This window comes from Chelonia mydas, chromosome 24, assembly GCF_015237465.2.
Source record: "Chelonia mydas isolate rCheMyd1 chromosome 24, rCheMyd1.pri.v2, whole genome shotgun sequence".
NCBI lineage: Eukaryota > Metazoa > Chordata > Testudines > Cheloniidae > Chelonia > Chelonia mydas.
Genome location: NC_051264.2, coordinates 15,467,726 through 15,481,118, shown reverse-complemented (window position 1 = coordinate 15,481,118; position 13,393 = coordinate 15,467,726). Strand labels below are relative to the sequence as shown.

Sequence of the window (13,393 nt, the reverse complement as noted above, 5' to 3'; positions counted from 1 at the left end):
CCCGTTCCATTCAGAGGGGTCCTTCTCTGGCCCCGCGTCCACGTCCCCCCCAGGTGGGCACAGACAGAATTACAGTGAGGGTCTGCCTGGCCTGGGATGTCAGTTCCTTAGCAGTGGGGGGCTGCGGTCTGGTCCCAGGACAGGGCTGACCCCGAGGGTTTGGGTTTCGCCCTGGCGGGCCTGTCCCCCTTTCCCGCCCCTGGGAAACCGCTGCCTGAAATGTGGCCAGAAAGAAAAACACCGTCCCTGGTTCTGTCTATTGGCCCCTCTCCTGGCCCAGCCCTTCCCGCCTCCATCAGCAGATGTCCTGGACCAGCCACAGATCCCCTGAGCATGCTCAGGAGCAGCAATGCCGGAAACCTGGATGAGGAGCGTTTCTAGCACGACACCCCAGACAGCCCTGCCCACAGCCCGGGGACTGGAGAGCCACGCAGTGGGATCAGAACAAAGTACCCTGCGCTAACCACTAGACTCCCCTCCCATCACCCATGAGGCCTGACTCTTGTCCCTACCCCAGCCAAGGACAGAACCCAGGAGTCCTGGCTCCCAACCCCCATGCTCTAACCCACTGGACCCCTCTCCCACCCCAGAGCTGGGGATAGAACCCAGGAGTCCCTGCTGCCAGGCCCCTGATCCAACCGCTCCTCGCCCGACTGCCCACAGGGGCAGACACACACACACCTCAAGCTGGGGGTGTGATCACTGGTCTTCAGACCCTCTTTCCCACTGTGTGTCTTTCTGCGTCCCCAGCAGGAAATCCTGCGCTCCGGGGATACTGCCAGCCCCTCGGACAATCCTGGAGACTATTCGAACAGCCTGGGGACTATTGTAACAGAGCCCGGCCGAGGTCCCTGCGGGCCATGGTGCCCTCTGCGCTACCAGGACCCTGAACCCCATGAGACTCCACCGTCAACGCCCCGGCCTGTGTTCACCCTCCTCGCGGAGCTGGGAAAACCCTCTGAACCAAGCTCACGCCCACTGCTCGTCCCCCAGCTGCCGGGTTCTACTAACTTTGACCTGACCCTGGAATTTCCTGCCTGTGTCCTCTTTGGGATTTGAAATCTCCCTTGTTCCCCTCTCCTTTGCTCCTGGGAATTGCTCAGCACGTCTCACCTTTAACCCCAAGTTAACCGCTGTTTTTTGTCTCGGGATTGCCACTATTTTTTCTAAAGTTGATCTCGAAAAAGAATTACCCAATCCCTGCATTGCGGAGCTATTTATTCCCAGTCGAGTTCTCCAGTAGAGTGATGGCCACGTCACCCCAGCTGGGGGTCTGGCCCCATTCATGCCAATGGAGCTACGGCCGCTTGACCCCAGCACAGGGGTTGAGCACCCACCGGCAGCCCCCCATCAGCGCTTCCCCCTCCCTCCCCGCTCCTCCTGCCCACCGGGGCACAGGGGAGAGGAGTGAGGACGCAGCACACTAGGGGATGGGAAGAGGTGGGGTGGGAGCAGGGCAGGGGTGTGGCCTTGAGGGAAGGGGTGGAGTGGGGATGGGACCTGGGGCAGAGCCAGGGCTCGAGCACCCCCCTGCACAATGGAAAGTCGGCGCTTGTGGACCCTGCTGGGATCTGCCCCCATTGAGCGATGGCTTCTCTTTGTGTTTAAGGTCCCAGCCATGCAAAGAGGTCCCAGGCTGGTCAGAATTTCGGCGGAGCTCAGTGGGAACCAGCTTGGGGAGAGTTCCACTCGCTGTAAATATCCTGGGTCCGTCCTTGGAGTTCCTGTAGGCCCAAACAGAGAGCCAGTGAGATCCCTGCTCAATGGGCCCCAGGGCCAGCGGGGTGGGTGCTGCCAGGACCGGACACTCTGTGGCTGGGGGAATCTCCCCTGAGCCGGTAGCAGGACGGGGTCTCACACACACACTTAGGCAGCGCGGCTTCCACCCAGCAGGGGGCAGGGATTCGCAGTGCGGGGGGTGGGGGTGGGGAGGCTGCAGCCGCGACACACTCCAGCCAGCAGGGGACAGAGGGGCCCGGGGGTGGGGGGAGGGTAACAGACCCTGCGCTCACCTCATAGGGTGACTCCGTCTCTGGCCTGCGGGAAAGCTCAGCGCCTCGTGGGAAAGGGAAAATAGTTTCTGTTGTTAGATCTGGGACCCCGAAATCTCCAGCCTCCTGAATCCCCTAAGTGTCTCCCACCAGCCCCCCTAAACCACCGGCCTCCCACCCCTTGACTCCCCCGAAATGTCTCTGATGAGCCCCCCACACCACCAGCCCCCTGAATATCGCCCTAGTGTCTCCCACCAGCCACCCCAAATCACCAGCCCCTGGATCCCCCAAGTGTCTCATGAGCCCCGCAAACCACCAGACCCCCACCCCTGTCGCCTTTATTTTTATTTGAAGTGAATGCCAGTAACACAGACAGTCGCGGGAACAAGGTCCCCTGTCTCTTCTCAACTGGATTAAAGTCACCAGCTAAGTGACGACTGTCCCCGCATATCCAACTCCAAGAGCGATCCATGCACCAGTGAGAGCTACACACGTACTCGCAGCCTCCCACACAGGGCGAGGGGCTGCTGGGGCCCCCGTGGATCGAGCGTCCGGAGAGGGATGGTGTGACGAAGTGGGACTGTTCTTAATGTTTCCTCTGAATAGTGTGGGGGTGACTCAGTTCCCCTAGGCAGTTCTTAAGTATCTAGGGGCTGGGAGAAGGGTGTATGATCATTGCAGAGCCCGAGAGGGCAGGTGTGTGCAGGAGTCTGGACACAGAGAATGGCCAACACCCTGTTTCCTGGCAACTGATGGCCTGAGCCCTTCCCCCCTGCAAGGTGAGAGCTAAAGGGTTGGAGAACAAAGGAATCAGGTGCCCTCCTGGCCCGGGAAAGGAACAAAGCCCAGAGGAGGAGGGGCTGGAGGGACTTTCAGTTTGGGGCTGGCTGGGACATGGAGTGAAGGGCAGACGTGGTTGTCTGGCTCACTGCCCCCCAAAATGGACCCGGCTGAGGGTCCTGTTCTCTGCACCTACAAGCTCTGTGTTAGACCATGTTCCTGTCGTCTAATAAATCTCTGTTCTACTGGCTGGCTGAGAGTCACGTCTGACTGCGAAGCTGGGGTGCAGGACCCTCTGGCTTCTCCAGGAGCCCCGCATGAGCGGACTCGCTGTGGGAAGCACACGGAGGGGCAGAGGAGGCTGAATGCTCCGAGGTCAGACCCAGGAAGGTGGAAGCCGTGTGAGCTGTGTGTCCTGCAGACAGGCTGCTGACCGGAAGGCGACTGCCCCAGAGTCCTGACTGGCTTCATGGGGAGCAGTTCCAGAGCATCGCCCGGGGACTCCGTGACAGATGGTACCTGCTGGAGTTTTCCCAGAGGAAGCTCAATGTCCCCGCTCTGGGCACCAAGACCTGTAATAACCTCCCTGCCCAGCGGGGTGAGCAACAGTTGTCCTGCGTTCAGCTGCCTCCCCTATTTAATGACAGGTTTCAGAGTAACAGCCGTGTTAGTCTGTATTCGTAAAAAGAAAAGGAGTACTTGTGGCACCTTAGAGACTAAGCAGTTTATTTGAGCATGAGCTTTCGTGAGCTTCATCGGATGCATACCCTATTTAATGTGAGGCCCCGTGCACCACGCCATGAGTGACAAACCCATCCGGCAGCTAGTGTGTTAGAGCAGGGGCCCGACAGCCAGGACACCTGGGTTCTCTCCCAACCCTGGGAAGGGAGGGGGGTCTAGTGGTTAGAGCAGATAGTGGGTTCCCTGCAGTCCCCCCTCCAGCTGGTCTCTCTCCGCTGCGGGTGGTTGATGTTGCTCTGGGTCATCACAGGAACCAACCAGCCCTTTGCTCTTTCCTCTGCTCCCCAGCGCCACGGCTGCCCGGGGTCACCATGAGGTGTCTCCTCTGGCTGCTGTTCCTCCCGGGAAAGGCCCCTTGGCCTCACCCTGAAGGTCTGGCTCCTTCAGATCCACAGAGCCCCGGGGGCAGGGGAGAAGGGAGGGGAGACCCGGCTGGGGGTCACAAGCTCAGAGGAAGGTTTTCCTCTGTGAGATTTACTCCACTTGCATCAGAGCGATGGGATCCAGTGATAGGGGGTTGGGAAGGTTGTGTCGGGATTCAGGATTCCTGGGTTCTCTTCATTGTGCAGATGAGGAAACTGAGGCACGGAGGCACACCATGAGCTGAACAGGGAGTTTAGTGCTTGGAATCAACCCTGATCTCCTGAGTCCCAGTTCAGCACACGGAAGCGTCCGGCAGCGTGCGCCTCGCTGCCATCTCAGTCACTCTGCTGCTTCAGGCTTCCTGTGTCACTGAGACCGACCCGCCGAGGTGCCGCGTCCCTGATCGCTTGGACGGGGCCTGTCTGTCCATCCCGTGCCGCTATAAATCCTGCCTCCTGAACCCCAGAAGGCCAAACAACCCAACCATCAACTCCCTGGCCTGGTACCTGAACCCTGGCTATGACCCTGAGAAGAAAGATTTCAGTGACACCGTCCTCTATAAACACAACGCCTCCATCAGCCCGGCCTTTGCAGGGTGCGTGAGGTTCCTGGGGGACCTGGAGAGAGATTGCAGCCTGCAGCGGTGTGACCTGCGGGCCACCGAGAACGGCTCCTATGGGCTGAGACTGATCCTCTCGAACCCCAGGAAGAAGCGGGAGGAGTAGAAGTGGATGACTTATCAGTGTGAACGTGATGGGTAAGAGGGAAAGTCGTGGGCTTCCTTGAAGGAACAGACTAAAGACTCGTAGTCCCCGCTCTAGCCGCGAGACCCCACTCCCCTCCCAGAGCTGGGGAGAGAACCCAGGAGTCCTGGCTCTTGCCCCCCCCCCACTCCACTCTAACCACTAGACTCCACTCCCTTCCCCTCATGGAGCCAGGGATTGAACCCAGTAGTCCTGGGCCTCATATAACAGAGGAATGAGTCACTCACCTGCAGTACTTTCCCCATGTTCATGGGCTGGCTGTAGATGTGGGATTGCCCGGTGCCATCCGGAGAGCCCGGGAACACCTCGGTGCGCGCGCTGCCACGGAAAGAGAGAACGTTACGGGGGCTGGGGATGGCGCGAGGGCATTTGGGTCGCTAGCATTGGGTCGGCTGCAGCGCCGTGGCTGGGGATTGGACAGGCTGCATCGGTCAACAGCGTACAACCCCTGTGGGTGAGTGGCTGGGGATGGACCCTGGGCTAAAGCACCCAGACCTGACATGAATCATGGACTTGGGGAATGGGGCCTTTCCTCTCTAGGGGGCACTGGCTCCAATCCAGCCCCACAGGAGAGGACGAGCTGCCTCGGGATGGTGGGGCAGGGAAGGGTGCACACGGCCTTTCCCTTCTAGAGCAGCGGTCCCCAAACTGTGGGGCACACCACCCTAGGAGGGCAGGGAGGAACTTTCAGGGTGGCACGGCAGGGCTCGAGCCAGCCCCCATGGCGGGCAGGGAGGGAGCGCCACCCAGCCCCGCTCCACGGCAGCCACAGCTCTGACCCCAATCCCAGCCCCGGCCCCAACCCCGACTTGGACAGATCCCATTATGGGTAAGGGGGGGCCACTCGCTGCGGCGCTTTTACGGACGGGGGCGGCTCTCTGGGTTTTCGGCGGCGGGTCCGTCACTCACTCCGCCGAAGATCTGGAGCGCCGCCGGGGTAGTAAAAATTAAAAAGGCTCTTAATTAATTATAGGGCCCCCAAAATGGCTTTGCCCCAGGCCCCCTGAAGCCTCTGGGCAGCCCTGGACCAGAGCCAGGCCCTGCTGTTACCTCGGGGGCTGGTCCTGCAAGGCAGGCAGAAGTGAGATTGGAAAGAGCTTATGTCCTGCTCGGGGAAAGCTGGGGGCGGATTTTATAATCCTGTTTATTGGAGGGGGAAAGTGAGGGACAGAGCTCGTCTAAAGTCACGCAGTGAGCCAGCAGCAGAGCTGGGGATAGAACCCAGGCGTCCTGGCTCCCAGCCCCATAGATGCACTTACCAGATTCCTGCTCAGTCCCTGGCGTTTGCTCCGCCTCTTCCTACAAATAAAGGAGACCAACAGCTCAGAGGCAAAACGACATCTGCTTCGGTTCAGGAGGGGAAGGAACGGACAAGGCTCCCACAAAATAGAACCTCCTGCCTGGGCTTGACCCCTGCTCTCCTGACCACCAGCCCAGCCGTGTCAGCAGGAGGCCACCCAGCCCTCCCCAGGCCCCTGCGGGTGTCAGGTATCTGTGTGGGACCCAACCACCACCATTCAATCACCTCCCCCAGACTGGGTTTCCGTGCAGCCGAACTGGCTCTGCAATTCTCACTCCCGCATTGCGGGGTTCTCCGCAAAGGCCAGGCGGGAGGAGCTGGGGATGGCCAGACGACCCGAGACGCGGATATCACCGGTTTGCAAAGCAAGCGCAAATACCTCCAAGCTGTGACGCCGACCAGCCCCACCAGCAGCAGCAGGACGAGCGCAACTGCAGGTCCCAGGATGAACGCGGGAGCCCAAACACGGGGGGTGGCTGGAAATGAGAAAGGAGGGTTCTTGGATCAACCCTGCAGCAGATTTTCGAACCCCATTTGCTGAGGGACGGCAGCCGGGTAACAAGCCCACAGTGAGGCTGCATGGGGCTGGATCATTACACGTGGTGGCTTTGGAGTCAGCAGACCTGATGCTCAGACGCGGAGCCCTCCCGTCCCAGCACCCCCAGCCTCCTCTATAGGCTGTGCTGCCCAGCTGGATGACATTTCCCATGATGCTCCACTATCTCCCTCTTGGTGATGGGAGGGAGCCTCATAGGAATCCATAGCCACGGTGCATCCTGGGAGATGTAGTTTCAGAGCCTTGTATCCTCATTCTCCACTATAGGTCAAGGTGTTTGTCTGGACTACATCTCTCATGATGCACCACCAGCTCCTCTTTCGGTGAGGGAAGGACGTGCATCATAGGAATCCTACGCTAAGGTGCATCATGGGAGATATAGTCCGGCTACAGATCCTGGCCCACAGAAGAGAATGGAAGCACAAGGCACTCAAACTATAACTCCCATCAGGCCATTTTCAATTGAAATATTTCGGGTTTTGACATTTCTGTGAAAAGTGGAGGTTTCCCACTTGGGAAAAAAATACCCATTTCCTGGCCAGCTCTACTAGAAATTTTGTTTTTTTTTAAATGAAAACCAAGATCTCACAAAATCCCATCATTCCATGTGTGTCATAGGAGTCCTTCGGTGTGGTGCATCACGGGACTTGCAGTTCCTGTGCCTCACGTTCTCAATCTCCTCTGTCTGCCGGGCTGTCCGGCTGAACTACATCTCCTACGATGCACCACCTGCTCCCCTCTTGGTGCGGGGTGGGGAGCTTCATTGGAATTTGTGGCTGTGGTGCATCAAGGGAGATGTAGTCCAGCCCCTGCCTGTTTGATAAAAGGGCTGGAGGAATCACAGCCAGCCTCCCCAAGACCTCGGGCAAAGGCAGCGACGGGCCAAGGGAAGGATGATCCATAGAATCTAACGGCAGAAGGTCAAGCTGGGTGACACAGGCCTCAGGACTCCCCTGAATTCATTCCCGTTTGAACAAGACCCGATCCTTTAGCAAAACATCCCAGCGTGATTTAAACATTCCCGGGATGGAGAATCCACCACGTCTGGAGATCATTCTTTAATGGCAAATTCTCCTTCCTGTTGAACATTTGCACCTTATTGCTAGTCTGAATTTGTCTAGCTTCAGCTTCCAGCCCCTGGATCTCTGTCTGCTCGGCCGCCAGGCCCATTATCAACGTTCTCTTCTCTGCGGAGGATCTTCCAGACGGGGCTCACGTCACCCCTTCCCCTTCCGTTGGTTCAGCTAAACAGAGGGAGCCACAATGACCCTCCCCCGCTGGGCCTACGGCACATAGGCACAACCCCAGCCCCTCCCCCACCCCGGAGGTCTCTTTTCTCACGTCCCCGGCACTTACACAGGACGGTGATGGTGATGGGGGGGGACGGGGACTGGCCGATCCCATTGTCGGCCTGGCAGCGATACTCCCCAGCCTGCTCCGCCGTGATGTTCTTCAACACCATTTCCTGCCGGGATCCCTCCAGCTGCCGGCCGCCCCGGTACCAGGTGTAGGAGTTGGGGGCGGGGAGGCTGCTGGTGTAATTGCACGTTAGCGTCACCGATTCCCCTGCCTGCGGGCTGGTGCCCGGCGCTGCCGTAACGCGAACACCTGTGGGGGCATCTTGGGGGGCGAGACAGAGACACGGGGCGTGAACGGAGAGAGGCAGAGTGGGGGGACCTGGCCCAGAGGGGGGAAGGGATCCAGGGTAGTGGGTGAGGGGCAGGGCCTGGTCCATGTGGCTCCAGGGGGTGAGAACAGGCAGGGCGGCATGGGGATATGGGGGAGGAGTCCCCAAGAAAGGTCTGGGAGCACAAGGCAGTTGCGGGGGAGAGGGTCTGCCCAAAGCAAGCTGGGGGCCTGGAGCAGGTGAGGGGTGGTACAGGGCCTGGCCCATATGGGGCTGGGGGTCTGGGGCAGCTGGGGGTGGAGGGGGGCAGAGACTGTCCCAGAGGAGTCCGGGGACACAAGGCAGGTGGAGGGGCAGGGCCTGGCACAGAGGCGGCTGGACACCCGGGAAGGTGGGAGGGGACAGGGCCGAGCTCAGTGTGGAATGGGGCCCCGGGGCAGGTGGGAGGATGGGCAGTGGCTTAAAGGGGGCTGGGGGCAGGTGCGGGGGGGGCACAAACTGAATTTGTCTCTGCTGGGCCCAGCCATGGGAGCAATGCAGAGGAGCAGGGGGCCCAGCACAGAGCCAGCAGCACTGGGTTGAGTAAACCCGGTTATTAGGAGGCGGGGGCGCAATACGAGGCAGGGGCTCATAAGATGGGCGGGGTGGGGCGAAGCAGGGGGACAAGGTGGGGGCACGTGGAGCTGCTCCAGGATGCTGTGTGGGGAGTATCGGGGGCTGCGAGGGAGGAGGCTCTCACCAGCCCTCGCAGAGAGGCTCAGATACCCCCAGCTGGGGCCGGACACCCAGACCCCGCACGCGTAGCTCCCTCCGTCGGAGACGGCTGCCTTCTCAACACGTAAATCCTGCCCAGCTTCTGGCAGCCACACATCCCCGTGGGACCAGACGTATCCGGCGATGGGCCGCAGGGCAGCAGCCTGGCAGCGCAGGGTAAAACCGTCGCCTTCCCTTAGTGCTGCCTTCCCTGCTGGCCACGAAACCTCGACTGAGGGCGAAAGTCGGGAGAGAGTTTGTCAGTGGGGCCCCGGGACTGAACAAAGGGGCAGGTCCCTCCCTGTCTAGTGCCACGGGGCAAGAATATTTGGTAAAGCCAGGTGAGAGTTTTTGAGCTGGGGAAAGAACCCAGGAGTCCTGGCACCGAGTCTCCCCCACGTTAGCACACTAGGCCACCCCCTTCCCAGAACTGGGGATAGAAGGCAGGAAACCTGATTCCCGACTCCAACCAGTAGTCCCTCCTCCCCCCATGTCAGGGATAGAACCCAGGAGTCCTGGCTCCCGCCCCCCCTGCTCTAACCATGCCATGTGTAGAAGCAGAGCTCACCTGTCCCCAGGGGCTGGGATTGGTCAGAGTCACACTCATCCCTGTATCCATCCACCTGGCATCTCAGAGCCACGCCAGGATTCAGCTGGGACGGGGATATTTGCAGCTCGGACGCCCCAGACCTGCCCGAGGTTTGCCCTGGGCTCCGCCGTGCGCCATCTCGGTCGTACCAGGAGGGGCCATTGGGGCAGTTGGCCCCCACGGAGCAGGTGAGGGAGGATCCCGGTTGCATTTGGTGCCCCAGGGACGGCTGGCACAGATGGGCTGTGAGGAGAGGAGGAGTCAGGAGCCATTGAACCCTGCTGGGGCCCTGGGGCTGGCAGTGCTCCCAGGGGCCGCCGCCTGGCTGCAGAGCGGGGAGCAGCCCCCAGGGTGCGGGCGCAGCCCAGCCTGGGCGCTCAGCTGGCCGGGGCAATGAGGGCTCGTGGCCATGGGGGAGAGCAGCAAAACTTCACCTGAGACACGGGAGAGCTGGGTCTGCCCGGAGGGGCGTAGCCGCCAGTTGGGGGCACCACACATCCGGTCTCAGAGTAGAGCCGAAAGTGCCCTGCTTTGTTTTTGGCATTTTCATCCCCCTCCCAGCCACAAAAACCTTAAATCCCGCAAATCCCGCAAGAGACACTGATTCCCCCAGGCTGCTAAAACCAGCCAACCAACAGAGAGAAACCGGTGGGTGAAGATCTGATCTGTACCCATGGAATTCAGAGACAATTTTTACCACAAAGAGAAGAAAACAATCTTGCTTGAACCAGGTACAAACACACTTTACTCCTGTTATCACAGAACGAGTCTGAGATTTGGAGCGAGGGAGATAAACACGGAGAGGAAAGAGAAGCTGAAACAAAATATTTAGCAGTTTCCCCAGTCGGCAACTCTTAGTATATTTATGAGATTTAGTGTTTTCCCGCCAATTACCGCAGCCTGGTTTTTTTCCATCGATCCCACCCCCAACAAAGCACATTTTACCCGCTCCCGCTGTTCTGGGGGGGTCCTGCAGGGTCCCATCCCACTATAGGGTCCACCTGAGAGCCCCTCACGCCTGCTGCGTTACGCTGGCTGCAGGGTCAGTCCCAGCGACTCTTCAGCACAGGCCAAGGGTTAGACAGAGGGACGGGGACACGGGTCTGACAACACAGCCTGGGAGTCTGACCCACAAGTCCCCCCTGCACTAACCACTCCCCCCACTTCCCCTAGAGCTGAAGAAAGAACCCAGGAGCCCTGGCTCCCAGCTCTAAGCACTTGCATTTCAGAGCAAGGCAGAAATGGGGGTGTGTGTGTGTGTGTGTGTGTAGGGTGCGGGCGGTTTTGTATAATTTTGGTGGTGCCCAGAACAGGTCCAAGTCCCAACCCCCTCTGCCCAGCGCCTTTCACGCAATCTACAGTAACTCCTCACTTAAAGTCGTCCTGGTTCACCTTGTTTTGTTGTTTTCTTTTTGATCAGTCAGAGCAGGGGCTCTCCAACTTGTTTTTCCGTGGACCACTTGAGAATTCCTGAGGGTCTCGTGGACCACTTAATGATCTTTCCAAATGTGTTTGTATCGTAACTAACCATTGTAAAGCACTTCGGGTAAAAGTGCTATATTAAAAAAACCCTAAATAATAATGAACTTTTTTCTTCTACACATGAAAGCACACAACTCATATTTTAATATCAGTCGTCTTAACCTTTCTAATGGGATCATAGAATCATAGAATATCAGGGTTGGAAGGGACCTCAGAAGGTCATCTAGTCCAACCCCCTGCTCGAAGCAGGACCAATTCCCAGTTAAATCATCCCAGCCAGGGCTTTGTCAAGACTGACCTTAAAAACCTCTAAGGAAGGAGATTCTACCACCTCCCTAGGTAACGCATTCCAGTTTCACCACCCTCTTAGTGAAAAAGTTTTTCCTAATATCCAATCTAAACCTCCCCCACTGCAACTTGAGACCATTACTCCTCGTTCTGTCATCTGCTACCATTGAGAACAGTCTAGAGCCATCCTCTTTGGAACCCCTTTCAGGTAGTTGAAAGCAGCTATCAAATCTCCCCTCATTCTTCTCTTCTGTAGACTAAACAATCCCAGCTCCCTCAGCCTCTCCTCATAAGTCATGTGTTCTAGACCCCTAATCATTTTTGTTTCCCTTCGCTGGACTCTCTCCAATTTCTCCACATCCTTCTTGTAGTGTGGGGCCCAAAACTGGACACAGTACTCCAGATGAGGCCTCACCAATGTTGAATAGAGGGGAACGATCACGTCCCTCGATCTGCTCGCTATGACCCTACTTATACATCCCAAAATGCCATTGGCCTTTTTGGCAACAAGGGCACACTGCTGACTCATATCCAGCTTGTCGTCCACTGTCACCCCTAGGTCCTTTTCCGCAGAACTGCTGCCGAGCCATTCGGTCCCTAGTCTGTAGCGTGCATTGGATTCTTCGTCCTAAGTGCAGGACCCTGCACTTATCCTTATTGAACCTCATCAGATTTCTTTTGGCCCAATCCTCCAATTTGTCTAGGTCCTTCTGTATCCTATCCCTCCCCTCCAGCGTATCTACACTCCTCCCAGTTTAGTATCATCCGCAAAATTTGCTGAGAGTGCAATCCACACCATCCTCCAGATCATTTATGAAGATATTGAACAAAACCGGCCCAGGACCGACCCTGGGGCACTCCACTTGACACCGGCTGCCAACTAGACATGGAGCCATTGATCACTACCCTTGAGCCCGACAATCTAGCCAGCTTTCTACCCACCTTATAGTGCATTCATCTAGCCCATACTTCTTTAACTTGCTGACAAGAATACTGTGGGAGACCGTGTCAAAAGCTTGCTAAAGTCAAGAACAATACATCCACTGCTTTCCCTTCATCCACAGAACCAGTAATCTCATCATAAAAGGCGATTAGATTAGTCAGGCATGACCTTCCCTTGGTGAATCCATGCTGCTGTTTGATCACTTTCCTCTCATGCAAGTGCTTCAGGATTGATTCTTTGAGGACCTGCTCCATGATTTTTCCAGGGACTGAGGTGAGGCTGACTGGCCTGTAGTTCCCAGGATCCTCCTTCTTCCCTTTTTAAAGATTGGCACTACATTAGCCTTTTTTCCAGTCATCTGGGACTTCCCCGATCGCCATGAGTTTTCAAAGATAATGGCCAATGGCTCTGCAATCACAGCCGCCAATTCCTTCAGCACTCTCGGATGCAACTCGTCCGGCCCCATGGACTTGTGCACGTCCAGCTTTCTAAATAGTCCCTAACCACCTCTATCTCCACAGAGGGCTGGCCACCTCTTCCCCATTTTGTGATGCCCAGCGCAGCAGTCTGGGAGCTGACCTTGTTAGTGAAGCAGAGGCAAAAAAAGCATTGAGTACATTAGCTTTTTCCACATCCTCTGTCACTAGGTTGCCTCTCTCATTCAGTAAGGGGCCCACACTTCCCTTGGCTTTCTTCTTGTTGCCACATACCTGAAGAAACCCTTCTTGTTACTCTTGACATCTCTTGCTAGCTGCAGCTCCAGGTGCGATTTGGCCCTCCTGATATCATTCCTACATGCCCGAGCAATATTTTTATACTCTTCCCTGGTCATATGTCCACAACCTTCCACTTCTTGTAAGCTTCTTTTTATGTTTAAGATCCGCTAGGATTTCATCTTAAGCCAAGCTGGTCGCCTGCCATATTTACTATTCTTTCGACTCTCGTGATGGTTTGTCCCTGAACCTCCAACGGGATTCCTTGAAATACAGCCAGCTCTCCTGGACTCCCTTCCCCTTCATGTTAGTCCCCAGGGGATCCTACCCATCGTTCCCTGAGGGAGTCGAAGTCTGCTTTCCTGAAGTCCAGGTCCGTATCCTGCTGCTTACCTTTCTTCCCGTGCGTCAGGATCCTGAACTCAACCAACTCATGGTCACTGCCTCCCAGATTACCATCCCTTTGCTTCCCCCACTAATTCTACCCGGTTTGTGAGCAGCAG

The 13,393-nt window shown here is 57.2% G+C and overlaps 1 protein-coding gene and 1 long non-coding RNA gene across 2 annotated transcripts in view; both read right to left on the bottom strand.

The window, feature by feature from the left end:
• The window catches only part of LOC114019448 (B-cell receptor CD22-like), a 163,216-nt gene extending 152,260 nt beyond the window's left edge, over positions 1 to 10,956 (bottom strand). Inside the window, exons 1-3 of the mRNA XM_037882791.2 lie at positions 9,444 to 10,956; positions 8,862 to 9,107; positions 7,852 to 8,115 (exon numbers count right to left, since the gene is read on the bottom strand). Coding sequence (XP_037738719.1) covers positions 7,852 to 8,115; positions 8,862 to 9,107; positions 9,444 to 9,675 — 742 coding nt within the window. The 5' untranslated portion in view covers positions 9,676 to 10,956. The remainder of the gene's footprint in view (positions 1 to 7,851; positions 8,116 to 8,861; positions 9,108 to 9,443) is intronic.
• LOC122463728 lies at positions 5,906 to 7,074 on the bottom strand. Its single transcript, XR_006287326.1, has 3 exons — positions 6,563 to 7,074; positions 6,319 to 6,415; positions 5,906 to 5,938 (listed from the first exon to the last, which is right to left on the bottom strand). It is a non-coding gene; the product is annotated as an uncharacterized LOC122463728 (long non-coding RNA).
• Positions 10,957 to 13,393: the final 2,437 nt, after the last annotated feature.